Genomic DNA, 21146 nt, shown 5'->3' with positions numbered 1-21146 from the left:
CCTTCTATGATGAAATCATTGACTGGGTTGATCAGGGAAATGCGGTAGATATATTATATCTCGGCTTCAGCAAAAGCATTTAATAAAGTATTTCGTACTATCCTTATTGAAAAAATAACCAAGTATGGGATTGACAAGGCTATGGTAAGGTGAATTCATAACTGGCTTAGTGATCGTACTCAAAGAGTGGTAATAAATGTTTGCACATCCAATTGGAATAGTGTTCCAAGTGGGGTACCACCAGGCTATGTCCTGGCCCAGTGTTGTTCAACATTTTTATAAATAATCTGGATAAGGGAACTGAAGGTAAATTGATCAGATTTGTAGATGATGCAAAGCTAGGAGGGATAGCTTACACTAGAGAAAACAGAGAAAGGATTCAGAAGGATCTAGATAAGCTTGAACAATGGGCAGTGACTAGTAGAATGGTATTTAACAGGGAGACGTGTAAGATTCTACAGCTGGGTAAGAAAAATGAAAATGACATCTACAGTATGGGAGGAATAGAACTAAGCAACAGCACGTGTGAAAAAGACTCGGGTATACTAATAGATCACAGACTGCACATGAGTCAACAGTTTGATGCAGCAGCAAAAAGGGCAAACGCAGTGCTAGGATGTATTAAGAGAAGCATAGACTCTAGATCACACAAAGTAATTATCTTCCTGTACTCCTCCTTGATCAGGCCATATCTTGTATACTGTGTCCAGTTCTGATCACCACATTTTAAAAAAGATATTGAAAAACTGGAGCAAGTTCAGAGAAGAGATGCTAGTATTGTGAGTGGACTGCAAAGTATGTCCTCTGAGTAATGGTTAAAGCGTCTGTGAATATTTTGCTTGTAAAAAAGAAGGCTAAGAGGAGACTTAATAGCTGTCTACAAATATCTGAAGGTGTGTCACAGTATAGAGGGATCGTCCTTATTCTCATTTGCACATTGAAACACGATAAGCGATGGAATGAAACTGAAAGGGAGAAGATACAGATGAGGTATTATAAAAACCTTTTTGACAGTGAGGTTGATCAATGAGTGGAACAGGCTGCCACAAGAGGTGGTGGTGAGTCCTACTTTAATGGAAATCTTTAAACAGAGGCTGGACAGTCCTCTGTCTGAGATAGTTTAGTGAATCCTACACCACATTGAGCAGGGGGTTGCATGCGGTCCCTTGAGGTCCCTTGCAACTCTAACATTCTATGATTCTATGATGGAATGGAATCAATGGTGCTATACAAATAAATAATAATAATAATAGAGGCCTATGGGGAGTGCATTATACTACATGAAGGCCTATGCGGAGTGTATTATACTATATAGAGGCCTATGGGAAGTACATTATGCTATATGAAGGCGTATGGGGAGTGCATTACACTATAGAGGCCTATGGGAGTGCAATATAATATATAGAGGCTAGGAAGTGCATTATACTATACATAGGCATATGGGGAAGGCATTATACTATATAGAGGCCTATGAGGAGTGCATTATACTATATAGAGGCCCATGGAGAGTGCATTATACTATATAAGGGCCTATGGGAAGTGAATTATACTATATAGAGGCCTATGGGGAGTGCATTATACTTTATGGAGGCCTATGGGGAGAGCAACAATACTACACGTAGGCATATGGGGAGTGCAATATACTATATAGAGGCATATGGGAAGTGCATTATACTATAGGGAGGCCGATGTGAAGTGCATTACACTATATGGAGGCCTATGGGGAGTGCATTATTCTATATATAGGCTTTTTAAGGGGCTATCATACAGTGAGAGGGCCATCATACAGTATGGGAGCTAATGTGGGGTCTTTGTACATTGTGGGGGCCATCATACAGTGTTGGAGCCTTCAAACAGTTTTGGGGCTACTAAGGAGTTAGTATACTTTGTGGGGGTTACTCTACAGGGCATTATACTATGTATAAGAGAGCATCATACTGTGTATAGGGGAGCTGTACATGGAGCTGGACATTGTTAAATGATAAGTGGGCACTTATTTTAGAACTCAGGTTATTCTGACTATCAAACGGGCACACAGGGCATTATTACTTTCTAGGGGGCAAAATGTGGGGACTGTTTTCTAGGGGACTTGCACATGGCATTAATATATTCTAGAGGTTTGTTTTACCATCTAGAGGGCAAACAGTGCCACACTGCAGGTGCAGTAATAGGGACACATATGGCAGAAGCAGCTCAGCATTGAGGTATCAGTAGGATGAGAAGTTTGTGCAGGTTGTGAATAGATGGGGCCGTTCTGGAAATGTGAGAAGTCAAATGTGAATTTTTTGTAATCTCTGTAGATGAGTCCTGCCTGGAAGAAGTTGTCATGTTGCACTGGGCAATATGGTAAAGGCAGGAACTGTGAATGATCCAATCATAAAGAATGTCATTTGTAACATTCTTTCCCATATAATGACTTGTATACAAGGCAAAAAAATAGAAAAAAGTCTGCTTCACCCTTTAATAGCCAGGCTATCCATCACAGTATTTACCCGTCACCTATGACTGAACTAGATAACATAGTACAGGGGGAATAAAACTACACCCACAAGTATTGACCGGTAAATGTAATTTTAAATTTTTTTCAACTTATCTGGACATGTGTTCTGTGTGACATGGTCAGACACATCCTGTTTGATTTTTAAAGGAGAGACTCTGAAGCTCACAAAGACAATGAAAGAACTGCCAAAAATAAGAAGGAAAAGGAACTCAGATACACCCTGTATACATAAAGGAGGGCCTCTTACACATTCTGTTATAATTGTTAGGTAGTGGGACTCCTAGACTCATAAAGGCTATGCAATAAAAGCAAGGGCTGCCAAAAATTAGAAGGAGGGACTGCCATACACCCTGATAGACATGCAGAGCGGGGCCTCAGAATTTTTTTTTCCCATTTTTAAGGAGTGGGACTCAAGACTGCTTCAACCTCTTAGGCTACGTCCCCACGGTCAGTAATTGGCAGAGCTTTGGAGGCAGCACATGTCCGCTGCATCCAAAGCGCTGACGGCTTTTGAACACAGATGATTCTGCATGTGTTCATTGAACCGTGTGGTATCACCCGTCCAATACATTGGATGGGTGAAATTTATCTTTGAGTCTGAGGGTCTCCGCAAGAATAGACATGCTGCGGTCTGGAAAGACGCGCTGCATGTCCGTCTCCGCAGGGAAGCTGAAGGCGTCCGTGCACGCATAGTGGAGATGGGATTTCTTGCCACAATGCTGTAACATCTGGCCGCTATGGGTTGGAAGCTGCGGATGTACGCAGCTTCCAACCCGCAGAGTTTACTGACCGTGGGAACATACCCTTAATAACCGGGCAATTTTTCTTTTTTTTTTCCCAGTTTTTTTCCTCACTTCCTTGCAGGGGCAATAGCTTTTTTATTTTTCTGTCACATACCCGTATGAGTGCTTTTTATTTGCAGGACAAGTTGTACTTTTGAATTATACCATTCTTTTTTACACAAAATGTACTGGAAAAAGAATCCAAGTGAAATCAAACTGGTGGAAAAAGAATTCCACCATTGTTCCTTGGGTTTTGTTTTTACACTGTTCATTGTGCAGTAAAATGATTTGGTATCGTGATTTCCCAGGTCAGTACAATTGTGACAAATAGGAAACTTGTATTTTTTTTTTATTATTTAATGCTAAAAAAAATTCTGAAGTTTGCAAAAAAACACATTTTTTTTTGCTGTTACCATTTTCCCAGGTCTGTAACCTTTTTATTTTTCTGTCAATGGAAATGTGTGAGGGCTTATTTTTTTGCATGGCGTGCTCATGGTTTTATTTATACCATTGTTTGATATATACAATGTGTTGTCCTCTTTTACTGTATTTTTAAGGGAGATGTGATGCTTGGAAAAGCAATGTTTGTGATACAAGATAATTAATTTTAGATTTTGTTAGATCCAAGTTTTACAGAGTCGGCAATATGAAATATGTTTATTTCTTTAATTTCATTCATTCATTTTATGGAATTTGCTCCAAGCTGGCAATGTTGAATCAAAAGGCTGCATAAAGGACAGGAAAAACTCTTCCGGCGCTCTTTAAAACTCACTTCTAGACTTGCTTCAAGAAAGAAAAATTCCTCCAAAAACTTCCCAAAACAGGAGCATTTTTACTTGAAAAATGTGTTACCTTTGAAAAATTAAAAAAAAACACCTTACATGGACTGTATTTAGGATCCACTTTTGCCTCATATTTCTACCATCTGTGCAGGTATTACGACATCCTCCCAGGGACTGCTGCTGCTGACCTAGATTCTGCAGTTTATTCTATGTACTATGTGGATTATATATCAGCCTCCCCTCTTGTAAACGTGACACAATATATTTCTTTAGTAAGAATTGGGTAGGCTGAATGTAAAAGTCTTCCAATATTGGTTCTGTGAGGTGTGCCTGGCTCCTTTGTGAAATAGCAAGCAGGTACAATCTAATCTATGTGGTTTATTCTGCAGATAATCCTTGGGTGACTAGGTTAAAGGCAGAAAAGTAGCTATGTGTCATCATATCCAAGGTGCAGCTGGTGGCAAATATAGAATTACGCACTGGGTAATGTGGAGAATATGATCACACTCATCACCCTGTCTCCTCCTGCTAGACTGGCCTGCCCCCATGCTATGTGAATTCAGTCATCTGAGCGGTCAGTCAAGTAGGAGGAGGCATTGCTAGGTGGGGAATAGAGCTGGAGTGACCAAAGCTTCAGATCTACAGCCTCATTTGCAGATTAATTCAAACGCTAATTTCTCAGTACCAGAGAAACAGACTGGCCATGTATAGGAATTGCTGGACCAAGAGCTACTTGGGAACAGTCATAGTTTGGGTTGTGAAATCTTGCTGACAGATTTTCTTTAAAGGGAACCTGACAGCTGATACATTGTATGATTTCATCCATATAGGGACCCACCTGTCTGACTAGTCTCAATTCCCCCTGCTGCTATTAAACTATGTTTTTCTCTGAAATGCCGCAGCATTTTAGAGTTAAAATATATATGCAGGGGCGTAAAGGCTGCGGTCACAGAAGTCACTGCTGTGACCGGGCCCATGCGGGTGGGGGTCTGCTGAGACCAGCACAAACTTCAAATGGATGTGCGTCCTCAAACGCACATTCAGCTGAAGTGTATTGCAGTGCAGATTGCTTGCCGGGTCCATGCACAGCAATACATGCTGTTGGCCAATCAGAGGCCAGCAGCTGACGTCGGCGTGCACATTACTGGGGTGGCATGGCAGTGATGTCATTCTCTCCCGTTGCTTGCATGCTTAAGTCAGCTGCCGGCTTTAGAAGAGGACAGTACACGGTGCGAGACCGGATGGGAGGTGAGTATAATTGTTTTGTTTTTTTTATATGCATTAACCCCTTAGTGACGGAGCCAACTTTTTAAAATCTGACCAGTGTCACTTTATTTGGTAATTTGGTAATAACTCTGGAACGCTTCAACAAATCCCAGTGATTTTGAGACTGTTTTTTCGTGACACATTATACTTTATGATAATAGTAAGTTTAGGTCGACATGTTTTGTGCTTATTTATAAAAAATATCCAAATTTGAGAAAAATTTTAAAAAATTAGCAATTTTCAAATTTTGAATGATTGTCCTTTTAAGCTAGATAGTCATACCATAGCAAAACATTAATAAATAATATTTCCCACATATCTGCTTTACATTAGCACCGTTTGTAAAATGTTCTTTTATTTTGTTAGCATTTTAGGAGGTTAAAAAATGTAGCAGTAATTTTTATTTTTTTCTAGGAAATTTACAAAGTTTATTTTTTTAGGGACCTATCCATGTTTGAACTGCCTTTAGGGGTCCAATATATTGGGAAAACCCCAAAAGTTATACCATTTTAAAAACAGCACCCTCTGACATATTGAAAGCTGCAGTCAGGTAGTTTATTAACCCTTCAGGTGATTTTCAGGAATTAATGCAAAGTGGCATGACAGAAATGAAAAAGTGTATTCTTGACCGCCTAATTGTTGCTAACTTCTGAACAGGTTACAACAGCTGGCAGATTGTAAGGCCGCTGTTTGGTCATGAATTGCCATGACAAACATTAGGACCACACAATCATGATCTGAGGGCACCAACTGGGAAAAAGAGGAAGACCCCCACACTCTGTTAACCACTTACATGATATAGTCACTATTGACAGCAGCATCTTAAGGGTTAAACAGATTTGGACGGTGAAAACACTGATCTTGGCTGATGCAGCAAGTTGTTAGCTATAGTGTACAGCTGAAAACTGCTGGGTTGTCACCTGTATGGGGAGGCTATTCTCTTATATCTCAGGTCAGTTAAAAGACGTATTGGCGGTCATTAAGGGGTTAAAGAACAGTGGCAGACCAGGAGACATATACCATGCTGGGGAACATACCAAAATGGGGCCCAGGATAAGGGACATATATATCAGGATGGGGACCAGGATAAGGGACATACATTCATGGCTGATAGTGTTGGCATCCTTGAAATTGTTCCATAAATTGAAGCATTTTTCCCTTTCAAAAATTGTGGGTAAACAACTTTGTTTCAAGCATATGATGCTTGTTCAAATTCACCTGTGGCAAGTATCAGGTGTGGACAATATGAAAATCACACCTGAATCCAGATAAAAATGGGAGAAGTCGACTCAACCTTTGCATTGTGTGTCTGTGTGCACCACGCTAAGCATAGAGATCAGAAAGATGAGAAAAGATCTGTCTGAGGACTTGAGAACCAAAATTGTTGAAAAATATCAATAATTTCAAGATTACAAGTCCATCTCCAGAGATCTTAATGTTCCTTTGTCCACGATGAGCAACATTATCAAAAAGTTTACAATCCATGGCACTGTAGTTAATCTTCCTTGATGTATACAACAGAAAAATTGATAAAAGGTTGCAACGCAAGATAGTCAAGATGGCGAATAAGCTGCCCCAATCAAGTTGTAAAGAAGTTCAAGCTGTCCTGTAAGCTCAGGGTGCATCAGTGTAATTGAACTATCCATTGACATTTAAATGATAAATGAAATGAAGCGCTGTGGCAGGAGACTCAGGTGGACCCCACTGCTGCCACAGAGACATAAAAAAGCTAGACTGCAGATTGCCCAAAATGTAAGTGAGTAAGCCAAAATCCTTCAGGAAATGCGTTTTATGGACACATAAGACCAAGATATTTCTTTTTGTAAAACTCTTCATTTTACTGCTTACTGAAAACAGAATAAGGCCTACAAAGAAAATAACAGAGTACCTACAGTCAAATATGGTGGAGGTTCAAAGATATTTTTGGGTTGTTGTGTTGCTTATGGCACTGGGTGCCTTACATGTGTGCAAGGTGTTATGATGAAATCTGAAAATTACCAATGGATTTTGGGTCGTAATGTAGTGCCAAGTGTCAGAAAGCTGGGCTTGCGTCCTAGGTCATGGGTCTTCCGGCAGGACAATGACCCCAACCAAACTTCAAGAAGCACCCATAAAAGGATGGAAACAAAGCACTGCAGAGTTCTGAAGTGACCAGCAATGGGTCTGGTTCTAAATCCCATTGAACAATTGTGGAGATCTTAAAATTGGTGTCGAGAGAAGGCATCCTTCAAATATGAGAGACATGGAGCAGTTTGCAAAAGAGGAGTGGTCCAAAATTCCATTTGAGAGGAGTAAGAAGCTTGTTTATTGATATATGAAGCAATTTTTTTGTCCGGCCCATTGTTGGGGATTTGTGTGAAATGATGTCCAACTTGCCTTTTTTTCTCTGTTTTTTGTGTTGTTCCAATACACTCAAAGGAAATAAATACGTGTATAATGAAACATGTGTAATTGCAATAATTTTCTGGAAAAAATAATGTTTAGAATTGAGAGTCCTCAGTGGTTGATACCTTTTAATGGCTAACTGAAAAGATGGTAACAAATTGCAAGCTTTCGAGACTACACAGGTCTCTTCATCAGGCATAGACTAATACAAATTCTGAAGAATCACATATTTATGCACAACATAGCACAGAAAAAAAAAAACATGGATAAGACAGGTGGCATGAAGCAGAATTACCATGAGTGATAAACAGTTATGTCCATAAATGTTGGGCCAGTTCTTAGATAAGGAATGTTTTATTGTCCTCTGATTTGGGGTCTCTGTTGTGATGACCCCACATGGTCTGAGGGGCAAGTTCCTTAGTTGATGTAAAAAGACATAAATCCATGCGACACATTCATTCCTGCAGTGAGAGTGTCAAAGGTCGTCATCAGTTTATATTCCCAGACTCTTCTATCTCTCTGAGTTTTGAAGTAACCCTTTAACACAAGTAATTTCATGTCCATAATGCTATGATTTGGGAGACAAAAATGTATTGCCACAGGTAGATCCATTCCTTTTTCTCTTATTGTGTGGCGGTGAGAATTCATTCTTGTTCTCAGTTTCTGCCCTGTCTCCCCCACATACAGACCCCCAGTTGGACATTTAGTACAAATAATTAAGTACACCACATTAGAAGTGACGCAGCTGAATGTACCTGGTATCTTGTAGTCCTGATGTGAATTGGGGATCTTTATCTTGTCCGTGGCCATTATGAATGGACAGGTTTTACATTTTTTCTGATTGCAGGGAAAGGTACCTGCAGCTGTTGGAGAGGACAGGGAGCTCTTGACAATGATGCTTCTTAGATTTGGGGGCTGCGTAAAACACAGTAGTGGGGGGGTCTGGGAAAATGGATTGTAAGCGGGCATTTTTTTGTAGTAAAGGTTGTAATTTCCGTGCAGCTCCCCTTAGCACCTCCAGATTTGGATTGTAGGTAACTACTAGAGGCACCCGGTTATTTTCTTCTTTAGCTTTGTAATGTAGCAGGTGATTCCTTGATATTCTGGTGGCTCTTGTAATCTGGTTTTCAATTGTTCTTGGATGGTAGCCCTGATTCAAAAAGGTCTTTCTGAGGCGATCAAGGTGCTCATCTCTATCCATGGGGTTGGAACATATACGACTGTATCTGATGGCTTGGCTGTAGACAATGGAGTTTTTTATGTGTTTTGGATGGAAACTGGCCCATTTAAGGTATGTTGGACGGTCGATTGGCTTCTGATACAGGGATGTCTCTATTTTATTGTTCTGCAGCTTAATGATGGTGTCCAAAAAGTTAATTTCAGTACAGGAGTAGTTGAGTGTCAAGTTGATGGTAGGGTGAAATTGATTAAACTGTTCATGGAACGTCTTTAGCTGTGGTTCAGACTCCATCTAGATGATTAAAATATCATCAATGTAGCGGTAGTAGGCCAGAGGCCTGATGGGACATGAGGACAAAAAGTCGCTTTCAAGCTTGGCCATGAAAAGATTTGCATACTGTGGGGCCATTTTACTTCCCATGGCTGTGCCAGTCTCCTGTAGATAGATCTTCTTGTCAAATTCAAAGTAATTGTGGGTGAGGATGAATTTTATAAGTTTCACCACAGAATTTGCATCAGTCCCTGTGTTTTCCAGGAAGAATTTGCAGGCATTTAATCCATCCTGGTGTGGGATATTGGAGTACAAAGATTCCACATCCATGGTGGCCAGTATGGTTCCTTCTGGTAGAGGACCTATTGCTGATAGTTTATTCAATAGGTCAGTTGTGTCCTGAATGAAGCTGGGTGTATCCTTTACCAGGGGTTTAAGAACACCCTCTACTTATCCAGATACCTGCTCAGTAAGGGTGCCCACACATGAAATAATTGGTCTTCCTGGATTTCCAGATTTGTGGATTTTGGGAAGCATGTAGAATGTCCCTGTTCTTGGACTTTCTGGTATCAGGTCATTGGCTCTTATGGATTCATCGGGCAGACAAGATACCAACTTGTTTAGTTCCTTGTAGTAGTCCTGTGTAGGATCCGACTCCAATTTTTTGTAGTAGCGTGTGTCCAAAAGTTGTCTGTTTGCTTCCTTCATATAGTCTGATGTGTTCATCATGACTATTGCACCTCCCTTGTCAGCAGGTTTGATGATGATTTCTTTGTTGGTTTTCAGAGACTGTATGGCCTTTCTCTCCTGGGCACTGGTGTTGGATGCTTGTCTCCTGTTAGTATTTATGATGGTGGATTTTATCACATGTCTGAAGGAGTCTATATATTTATCCAAATGAGGGTTGCGTCCAGGTGGAGGTGTCCAGTCTGATCTCTTCTTTGTTGTTAGGATCCCTTTTCCTTCAGTCCAGGTGGGTTCTGAATCTTCAGTATCATTGAAATATTCCCTCAGGCGCAGTCTCCTGAAAAAATGTTCCATATCACTGCAGAGTTCAGTTTTATCCAGGGCCTTAGTAGGACAAAATGTGAGTCCTCTGGAGAGCACGGCCAGCTCCACTTTGTTGGGTTTATAATCTGAGAGATTAATGACACAGTTAGATGCTTTTGTGTCTGGAATGGAGTGGTTGTCCAAGGTGTCAGGTTTTGGCTTCTGTATCTGTTTGCATAGAGTCCTGAATTGAGGCGCAATCTGTGCAGTTTCTTTTCCTTGTTATAAATCAGAAGGGCCCGTAGTTTCTTGTAGTATTGTTGTAATTTTTGCTCTGTGTCTTCTGTAAGTGTCTTCCTCAGAGTTTCAAATTGCCCTTGGACTTTACTCTTTATGCTGTAGCAGACATGCAAAAGATGATTCCTTAATCTCTCAGAAGTCCTGTGACACAGGTTTTGTGCATAATGGGTATTGTAGGTATGAAGAATTGGGTTTGTAATCCAGAGTCCTTTGGGAATTAGATTCTCCTTTTTGCATTTAGATAGGAAAAAAATGTCGCTGTCCATTTGTGGAAAAAATAATTCATTTTCTAGAACAATTTCAAGGGTGTCAACACTTTTGGCAATGACTTTATATTCCAGGATGGGGAACATATATACCAGGATGTGCCCAAGATGGGTGATATATACAGTGGGAATAATAAGTACGGTATTTGATACATTGCCGATTTTGCACGTTTTCCCACCTACAAAGAATGGAGAGGTCTGTGATTTTTATCGTAGGTACACTTCAACTGTGACAGACATAATCTACAAATGAAAAAAAAATCACATTGTATGATTTTTTAATGAAATTTCATTTTATTGCATGAAATAAGTATTTGACCACCTACTAACTAGCAAGAATTCTGGCTCTCACAGACATGTTAGTTTTTATTTAAGAAGTCTTCCTACTCTGCACTCATTACCTGTATTAATTGCATCTGTTTGAATTCTTTACCTGTATAAAGGACACCTGTCCACACACTCAATCAATCACACTGTAACCTCTCCACCATGGCCAAGACCAAAGACCTGTCTAAGGACATCAGGGACAAAATTCTAGACCTGCACAAGGCTGGGATGGGCTTCAGAACAATAGGCAAGCAGTTTGGTGAGAAGGCAATAACTGTTGGCACAATTATTTGAAAATGGAAGAAACACAAGATGACTGTTAATCTTCCTTGGTCTGGGGCTCCCTGCAAGATCTCGCTTTGTGGGAAAAGGATGATTCCGAGAAAGGTCAGGAATCAGCCTAGAATTACATGGGAGGACCTGGTCAATGGAATGAAGACAGCTGTGATCACATTCTTAAACATTACAGTTAGTAACACTCTATGCATTCATGGATTAAAATCCTTTAAGGCACATAAGGTCCCCCCTGTTTATGCCAGCACATGTCCAGGTTTATTTGAAGTTTACTAATGACCATCTGGATTATTCAGAGGAGGCATAGGAGAAGGTCATGTGGGAAAATGAGACCAAAATAGAACTTTTTGGTGTCAACTCCACTTGCCGTGTTTGAGTACAGCAACAACACCTCCCCCAACCGTGAAGCATGGTGGAGTGAACATCATACTTTTGGGGTGTTTTTCTACAAAGGGGACAGGACGACAGCACCATATTGAAGGGAGGATGGATAGGGTCAAGTAATGCAAGATTTTGGCCTACAACCTCCTTCCCTCAGTAAGAGCATTGAAGATGGGTTGTGGCTGGGTCTCCCATCATGACAATGACCTGAAACACACAGCCAGGGTAACTAAGGAGTGGCTCTGTAAGAAGCATTTCAATGTCCTGGAGTGGTCTAGCTAGTCTCCAGACCCGAACCCAATAGAAAATCTTTGGAGGGAGCTGAAACTCAATGTTGCCCAGTGACAGCCCCGAAATCTGAAAGATCTGGAGAAGATCTGTATGGAGGAGTGAGGCAAAATCCCTGCTGCAGTGTGTTTCCAGTCCATATAACTGCGGGGACCTGCCTGTTCAGAAAACAGGGTTCAGCTCTCTTTAGTAAGAGCACAGCTCTGTAGGTTAGCTTCACCTTCAGAGCACACACAGAACAATCATTAAGTCCAGAGCCTTCACCTTTACTTCATGGACTACACCCTAGGGTGGAGATATGATGAACAGCCATCCTGCCCCACTCTTTAGCTGTTAAACAGAAAAACCTGGTCCTGTCAAGGCCGACTAAACCCCTCTCAGCACATAAAAGCAAGCTTCCAGGACCATATCACTGAAGCTAATAACCTCAGTGAAACATATCTTCCTTCCAGCACATTACCAGTGACCCTGTTACACTGTAAACTACAAAATACAACCAGTTCTCATATTTCCTAATAGTTCAGTGTATTATTAGGTTGATTCCCAAGTGAAAAGTTACTGATTTGAATTGAGGAGCAGTCATGAAGAAGATTTCCCAATAAAATAGAAACCGCATCATCCAGCTCATCAATAGTGGTCAATTGGCCAAGAAAATTGCCAAATTGCATCATGTGAGTGCCATGACAGTTGGAATAATATGAAATAAACTCCATCCATCCACTCAAAAGCCAAGAGGTGGACATCCAGGAAAAATATCAACAAGTTGGCTCATCACAAAGTCTACCAGTTCTAGCGTGACAAACACGGCAGTGGAAGTGGCTCATATGCTTCAGAATAGTGAGATCACAGTGTCCATGCAAGCACCATGAGACACATGTTACACAAGTTTGGAATGGTTGCCTAACGAAGAGGCAATCCTTGCATGTTTTATGGTTGTCAAACAGCCATGACACATGCAGCGGCGGCGACTCAAGCATATTTTTTTTCTTAGTAAGCCGAAATACTTGATTAGGACATGAGTGTGATCGGATAACACATTATCCAAGGACTCTCGCTCATCACTAATACCCAAGTGAATCGACCAGTAAGCACCCACTTTGAGAACATGTAGAAGACACCTGGGATCAGATTTCGATCAAGACTTGTTTGAATCTGATCAAGAGCATTCCCAGAAGGATTCCGGCAGTGTTGAAAGCCAAAGGTGGAATTAAGAAATGCTGACAAAATAATACAAATTAAAATGTAGATTTTAGGAGCAAAACAGTAACAATGCAGTGACATGTCAAGAGTCTGCATAACTAATCATATGCTATATAGTTGCAAGTAAAAATCCTGTATGAGATAGCCAAGATTGTCTATAAAATGATGGAACTGTCACATTCAAAGCAGTAGTGGATGGCGAGAAATGGAGCCTGAAAGTCAAAATGTCAAGACATTGTTACCCTATTGCTCGTCAGTGTATACTAGGATGGGCCCAGGATATATACACCAGGGATGATCCCAAGATGGGGGACATTAATACATAATGGGTGTGTGGGTGCTACTCATATGTCCTTATAGGATTTAGAACACTACAAAGTCCCTTACATCTGATACGGGGGAAAGGGTGGGGCGTAGGTCCAAATTTTGCGCCGTGGCCCATTGGACTCTAGGTACGCAACTGCATATATGGCTGAGATCCTACAGCCTGTGCCTAATACATAATATCCATTGATCAAGCAACATGGATCAAATGTCAGGTTAACTCTAAGATGCTAACTCAGGCCTTCATGCTATAAGCTGTAACTTCTCTTTTCATTACTTGTTCTGACTTTGGGGTGGGTGAATTTGCTTAAACAACCACTCATTAGTGTTACGCCTGCACGCACATGTCGTTCATGGATGCACTGTGCCACAGACTTGACCTACCCTGGAGGGGAATAACTAACTAGCTACCTTGGTGTTTACTGGAGCTTCTAGTGGTGAGGTCAGGCTTGTACTGCAGGTAACTGCCAGGTGCCACTCAAGGGCGATGTCCGGCAGTAGCAGCTGACCCCAAGGGTCTAAGCCATTAATCCTGATTTCTACACCGGGCAGTACGGCCACTGGGACAGGTTCAGACTGTGCAGACAGGATGGCCACTTGGGGCAAGTTCAGACACACAGGTCTTGGGTAGCCACTGCTGTGGATACAATGGACGCAGCTTCAAGATTTGGACACCACGAAAGTGGTGACAGGAAATAAGGACAACCTACAGGGGACTAACGAGACACAGGATACGGGAAAAGCTTTAACAGGCTAGGGAGATGGAACTGGAAAAAAAAAAAACTCACAGCGAAAATCGATAGTTAATAGAGTGGAATTCAAGTAAACAGTTCACAGGGAACCCCCCCCCCCCCCCCCACAATTTTTTTTTTTTTTAAATACCTTTATTAACCAATTTATTAAAAACTAGTGCACACAAAACCATCACCAAAGAATTTTGGCTCTTGAGTAGAAAAGACCTAGGGAGGTGCCTATCCCTAATTGCCTATCACTCATTAACACCCTACCTGACAGTGGAGGTTGGCACCCTAAACCTGCGCAGTAGCGCCCCCACTCACCGTGGACTGTCCCTTCTATCCTACAACTCCCTATAACGGAAGGGATGGAAAGATGTATGTATATTATGTTGATAGATAAGGACCAAAGGATAGTGCCTCTATCCAGAGGGTATACACTTGACGTGCTGATGTCCTGCTTCGTTATGGACAACTAACATAATAAGCTAAGTAGCGGTCTCTGATAATATGTGAATATACTCCTGATGAACCTCTTTTGGGAGGAGAAACGCGTGGAGTTTGTGAGACTGACTTATATATGCCTATCTATGGATTCATGAGTTTTAGAGTTTGTGAGTCTGTGAGACTGACCTATTTATGCCTATTTATGGATTCATGAATTTTAGAGTCTGAGAGACTGACTTATATAGGCCTATCTATGGTTCTATAAAAGTGTGTGAACCTGGGTTTGGATGGGATGCAGGTTTTTTCTATATGGAATATTAACTTCTGTGCATAACGTATAGTCTATTTGAACTATTGAGACTATCATTGTATGGCATTGTGCAATATATTCTTTTTCTAGGATAATTGTTTGTGCACAATTAATATCCTGTGTTTCTCTTCTACTGGGATTTATGGTTATTATTACCTAGACTAATATTGTATAATACTGGTACTTAGGATAATTGTTGATCAGAACAATTCCTGCAAATCCCACTTCCCCCTCTTTTTTTTCTGCCATGGTTCACCACTGTCTGTTTATATATGGTCTTACATTTTAGCACCTTTTACTAAAGCCATATATTGCCCCGACATTGATCTATTAGGGCAATTCTTTTTGGGTCAGTCGTCGAGGAGCGGGGGCACCACATATCGTGAAAATTCAGGGTGCCAATCTCCGCTGTGAGGCAGGGCCAGATTAAGGGACAGTCCCCATCCTTTGGTCCTTATCTATCAACATAATATACATACATCTTTCCATCCATTCCGTTATAGAGAGTTGTAGGATAGAAGGGACAGTCGACGGTGAGTGGGGGCGCCACTGCTCAGGTTTAGGGTGCCAACCTCCGCTGTCAGGTAGGGTGTTAATGAGTGATTGGCAATTAGGGATAGGCACCTCCCTAGGTCTTTTCTATTCAAGTGATAATTGCTTTCCTCCTTGGCACTGTGCTAACACACGCCTGAATGCTCCAGATCCGCAAACTGCCTGCTTTTATAGAGGTGGTCACACTTGCTCTTTCCACATTTAATTAAAAGGGCATTTGATTACCAGTACCCTCTTAATTGCTATGAAAGCACTAAGGGTGTACTTAATTTTCTACACACTGTATTTGCATTTTGGCTTAGTTTTTGCCAAATAAATAATCACAATGGCACATGACAAATTACACTTTGTCAAGAGAGGTTGTATTTACCTAATTTTTAGATCTTCTAAGGATTTGATGTTTTTGTATTATGTTCCTAGAGTTCACAGAGGTGTACTTAGTTTTTCGCATGACTGTATATTAAGAAGTAAAGAGCACTGAGCTCAGTGATTGGCTGCAGTGCTGTCAAAAGGACGTCACCACTGCAGTCAACACAACACAACAGAGACGAGGGCGGGAGCATTGAGTCAACTGTCATCACTTCTGGTGGTGGCTGGATATAAACAGTGTGCGGAGCAGAACACCACAGCCGCGTACACGGTCGGTGGCTGCTACCAGGTGCTGCCGATCACCACTTTTATATTCTGATCTATCCTTAATGTCCACTGAATAGAAAAAGTAATGAGCAATCGCTTTAATCTGGTAAGGCAATGACCGGGGTATCTGATATCGCCTCATTGCTCTACATACCAACTAGCCAAATAGGGGCTGTGTGACTGCAGGACGATCGTTTCCCTTTTTCATTTATTGCAATGTTCCCACTTATAGAAGAGGAAGAATTCCAGAAACAGCAGTATTTTAGAGAATTGGTGCAGTCACTGGAGTTCTGATAGTAGTTAGTAATATCCACATTAAAAGTCAAGGGTGTAGCCATAGGGGGTGCAGAGGTAACCTACTAATGTACCTGTTCCAAATTTAACAATTTACCATTGGGCTCAGAAGCTTCTTTAGGTTTAAACTTCTATAAAACGGGAATGATTTGTTTCATTGTCTTTTCCAGAGAGGCAGAGAACCGTTTCATCTAGCTGCTGAGAATGGACATGTTAACATGATCAATAATCTACTTTCGATGGGATTATTCACATCTCAGGAAGACAAGGTGCAGTATAGCTCAGCCTGACCTTTCTTTTTTTTTCTTTTTTTTTTATTGCCATAAAGTGATTGACAAATATCATGGTACCAGCACAATGTGTCCCGTTGACTTACATTCTTAGAAAACAAGTTTTTCATGTTCTTCCATGACCATTTACCAACAGTACTGTAAGGTGTGTTTATTTGCTATGAACAGCTGTAAAGAATACAGTATATTCTAAAAAGAGTTGTCTGGTCACACAAGTTGCTGACCTATCCCATGGACAGGTCATCAATACCGGAGAAGTGTGGAGTTCCCTAGTGGTGGACATCCCACCCATCACTACCTGCGGCAGCCGGATGGAGACAGTGAATGGGGTGATCAGCGCAGCCCTGTACACAGTGTAGTGGACGTTCCCAGCTTCCTAAAAAAATATGCAGAATATTATATTTATCACATAATATTTCCCCCAAGGGGTCAAGAAGTATAATGTTTTTCACTGTAACTGGGACATCCACAAGTATTACAAGGAAAACACAGCAGCCCTGCAATGCTGGGCTGAAATCCAGCAAACATGTAATAGTAGAAGCCTATACATACTGCAGATGTCGGGAAGGAGTTAAAACTCTCACCATACATAACTATCAATTTCTTAAAGGGGTTGTGCAGAATTAGAAATACCTGGCTGCTTTCTTCTAGAACCCGCATCATTTCTGTCCATGAGTTGTAGCAGGTATAGCTCAGCTCCATTAAAGTGATTAGCACTGCAGTACGGCATGCAACCTGGGAACAAGAAATATTTCTGGAAATATCCAGTATTTAAAGGGAACCTGCCATGTTGTACATGCAGACTGCTCTGTGGACAGCACAGTATAGAGAAGAAGGAGCTGAGTGGAATGATATATAGGTTTATTAGGAGAGATTCACTTGAACTTGTATTTTATTCATTGAAATCCTTGGTGTTTGTATGTATACGAGTCCAGTGGGTAGATAGATATCTCTGCTTTTCTGCCCGCACATACACATAGGGAAGAGTGCCAATCACTGAGCAGGACCGCCCACTGGACTCATATGCATACAAACGCCAAGGATTTCAATGAATAAAATATAAGTTCTACTCAATCTTTTCTAACCAAAATGTATAACAATGTGATCAGCTTCCCTAGCTTTACAACATCCGGCCTACAGATCAGATACCATTTTCAACTTGACAGGTTCACTTCAAGTAATAAATTGCTACAACTGGATTGTATATTTCATGCAATATTCTTACCGTTGAGATCGTGGCTTGTAAGTAGATCAGATCGTTGATTACGTCTTCACGTTCCTTATTTTTGTATTTGGCACAGGATGGTAACACGGCTCTTCATCTGGCTGCTGCTAATGGTCATGAAACAGTTGTAAGTGTTCTGTTGGAACATTTTAAAGAAAAGGACAGTCCGAATAAGGTACAATTATCATAGATTTTTAGATATGAGAGTTAAGATGACTATAGCTAGGGTCGGCCTTATGGTGCCCTGTGTAAAAATGCTCTTTGGTGCCCCACCTCATTGTTTATATTGTTTACATGAGCATACATGTTTGTATATGAGAGGAACCCTACATGGTGTATGGAGCTGTGCTCTTCTTCACTTCTGGCTGCAGTGAGACCTGTGTACAGCTGAACATGGGGTGTCAGACCTCAAACCATCCGATAAGGATGACTTATCCAAAGCATAAGGATACGCCATCAATATCTAAGTTCTGGATGTGGGTCAGTGGGTGCTCTCATCCACTGGCCCGGCTGTCTTTAAAAAGACCGCATGAACGAGGGTTCATCCCACTTTCAAATTTCAGTGAGAGCTGCTCTTAGGATTTCTAGAAAAGCAATCAGAACCCCAGCTTGACTGCAAAAGACCTTCAGAAAAGTGTAACAGATTTTGAAGTTCTAGTACATTGTCCTACTGTTCAGAGACACCTGCACAAATATGACCCCTTATGGAATAGTCCTCAGAAGAAAACCTCTCCTGTGTCCTCCCCATAAAATTCAGCACCAGAAGTATGCAAAAGAACATCTAAACAAGCCTGATGCAAGTCCTGTGGACAAATGAGGTCAAAACAGAACTTTTGAGCACAATAATCAAATGGTATGTGTGGAGAAAAAAAGGCACAGAATTTCAGGAAAAGAACATTTCACCAACCATTAAGAATGGGGGTGGATCAATCATTCTTTGGGGTTATGTTGCAGCCAATGGTATGGGGTAGATTTCACAGGTAGTGATAAGAATAGATTCAATGAAATTTCAAAAAATTTTTGAAGCAAACATAACACCATCTGTAAAAAGTTGAAGTTGAAAAGAGGATGGCTTTTACAAATGGATAATGATCTTAAACACACAAATCAAGATCCACAATAGACTACCTCAAAAGGCGCAAGCTGAAAGTTTTACAATGGGCCTCATAGTCCCCTGATCTGAACACCATTGAAAATCTGTGGCTAGACATCAAAATAGCAGTGCATGGAAGACGGCCCAGGACTCTCACAGAACTTGAAGAACCAAGAAAGAATGGATGAAAATCCATCAAACAAGACTTGAAAGACTCTTGCTTGGCCACCACAAAAAGTGTTTACAAGCTGTGATACTTTCATAATGAGGTACTACTAGGTACTAACCATGCTGGGTTCTCAAACTTTGCATCGGACCATTTTCCTTTTTGTAATTTTTAAAATGTAAAATATGAAAATATATTTTTTCCCCCTAAAATATAAAGGCAATGTGGCATATTTAACTTTAGGCCTTTTAGAGATAATTTCATCTTCATCTTGCTTCTCTGTTCACAATAACAGTAATTTTGCCCAGTGGTGCCAAAACTTTTACGTGCCACTGTATGTACAATGTATAGCTAATATCAGGCCATCTGTATGTCTGCGCAGAACGGGTATAAGTGCTTGTTTCCACTTGCGAGAAACACGTCCGTGTCTCGCATGTGAAAACCAAGCTCTGGCACCGGCACTTGGGAGCAGAGCGTGCGGCTCCATGTGTTGCTATGCGGCCGCACGCTCCGCTCTGGAGTGCCGGTGCCAGAGCTGGGTTTTCACATGCGAGACACGGACGTGTTTCTCGCAAGTGGAAACAAGCCTTAATGGGGATGATTGTTTAGAGTGACTTTTAGTTCATTTTAGCGTGATGCACATCGTCTTGCATTCAAGATGTCAACATAAAGACCTACAGTGGGTACGGAAAGTATTCAGGCCCCTTTAAATTTTTCACTCTTTGTTTCATTGCAGCCATTTGGTAAATTCAAAAAAGTTAATTTTTTTTCTTATTAATGTACAGTCTGCACCCCATCTTGACTGGAAAAAAGAAAACAGGAATGTAGAAATTTTTGCAAATTTATTAAAAAAGAAAAACTGAAATTTCACATGGTATCATAAGTATTCAGACCCTTTGCTCAGTATTGAGTAGAAGAACCCTTTTGAGCTAGTATAGCCATGAGTCTTCTTGGGAATGATGCAACAAGTTTTTCACACCTAGATTTGGGGATCCTCTGCCATTCTCCCTTGCAGATCCTCCCCAGTCAGGTTGGATGGTGAACGTTGGTGGACAGCCATTTTCAGGTCTCTCCAGAGATGCTCAGTTGGGTTTAGGTCAGGGCTCTGGCTGGGCCAGTCAAGAATAGTCACGGAGTTGTTCTGAAGCCACTCCTTTGTGATTTTAGCTGTGTGCTTAGGGTCATTGTCTTGTTGGAAGGTGAACCTTCGGCAAAGTCTGAGGTCCAGAGCACTCTGGAAGATGTTTTCATCCAGGATATCTCTGTACTTGGCCGCATTCATGTTTCCTTCAATGACAACCAATCATCCTGTCCCTGCGGCTGAAAAACACCCCATAGCTTGATGCTGCCACTACCACCGTGTTTCACTGTTGGGATTGTATTGGGCAGGTGATGAGCAGTGCTTGGTTTTCTCCACACATACCACTTAGAATTATCACCAAAAAAGCCTATCTTCATCTCATCAGACCAGGGAATCTTATTTCTAATAGTCTGGGAGTCCTTCATGTGTTTTTTAGCGAACTCTATGAGGGCTTTCATATGTCTTGCTCTGAGGAGAGGCTTCCATCGGGCCACTCAGCCATAAAGGCCCGAATGGTGAAGGGCTGCAGTGATAGTTGACTTTGTGGAACTTTCTCCCATCTCCCTACTGCATCTCTGGAGCTCAGCCACAGTGATCTTGGGGTTCTTCTTTACCTCTCTCACCAAGGATCTTCTCCCACGATTGCTCAGTTTGGCTGGACAGCCAGGTCTAGAAAGACTTCTGGTGGTCCCAAACTTCGTCCATTTAAGGATTATGGAGGCCACTGTGCTCTTAGGAACTTTGAGTACAGCAGAAATTCTTTTGTAACCTTGGCCAGATCTG

At 41.3% G+C, this 21146-nt stretch overlaps 1 protein-coding gene and 1 long non-coding RNA gene across 2 annotated transcripts in view; one reads left to right on the top strand and one right to left on the bottom strand.

Annotated features, from left to right (window-relative positions):
* Positions 1-21146, top strand: part of ANKDD1B (ankyrin repeat and death domain containing 1B) — a 79856-nt gene that overhangs the window by 18611 nt on the left and 40099 nt on the right. The window contains exons 6-7 of the mRNA XM_077287360.1: positions 16679-16777; positions 18100-18198. Of these exons, the coding sequence (XP_077143475.1) occupies positions 16679-16777; positions 18100-18198 (198 nt within the window). The remainder of the gene's footprint in view (positions 1-16678; positions 16778-18099; positions 18199-21146) is intronic.
* Positions 16795-18161, bottom strand: LOC143806623 (uncharacterized). The gene is made up of 3 exons (XR_013221523.1): positions 18024-18161; positions 17432-17533; positions 16795-17174 (listed from the first exon to the last, which is right to left on the bottom strand). It is a non-coding gene; the product is annotated as an uncharacterized LOC143806623 (long non-coding RNA).

Source organism: Ranitomeya variabilis, chromosome 1 (assembly GCF_051348905.1).
Source record: "Ranitomeya variabilis isolate aRanVar5 chromosome 1, aRanVar5.hap1, whole genome shotgun sequence".
NCBI lineage: Eukaryota > Metazoa > Chordata > Amphibia > Anura > Dendrobatidae > Ranitomeya > Ranitomeya variabilis.
This window is presented reverse-complemented; position numbering and strand designations above follow the sequence as displayed.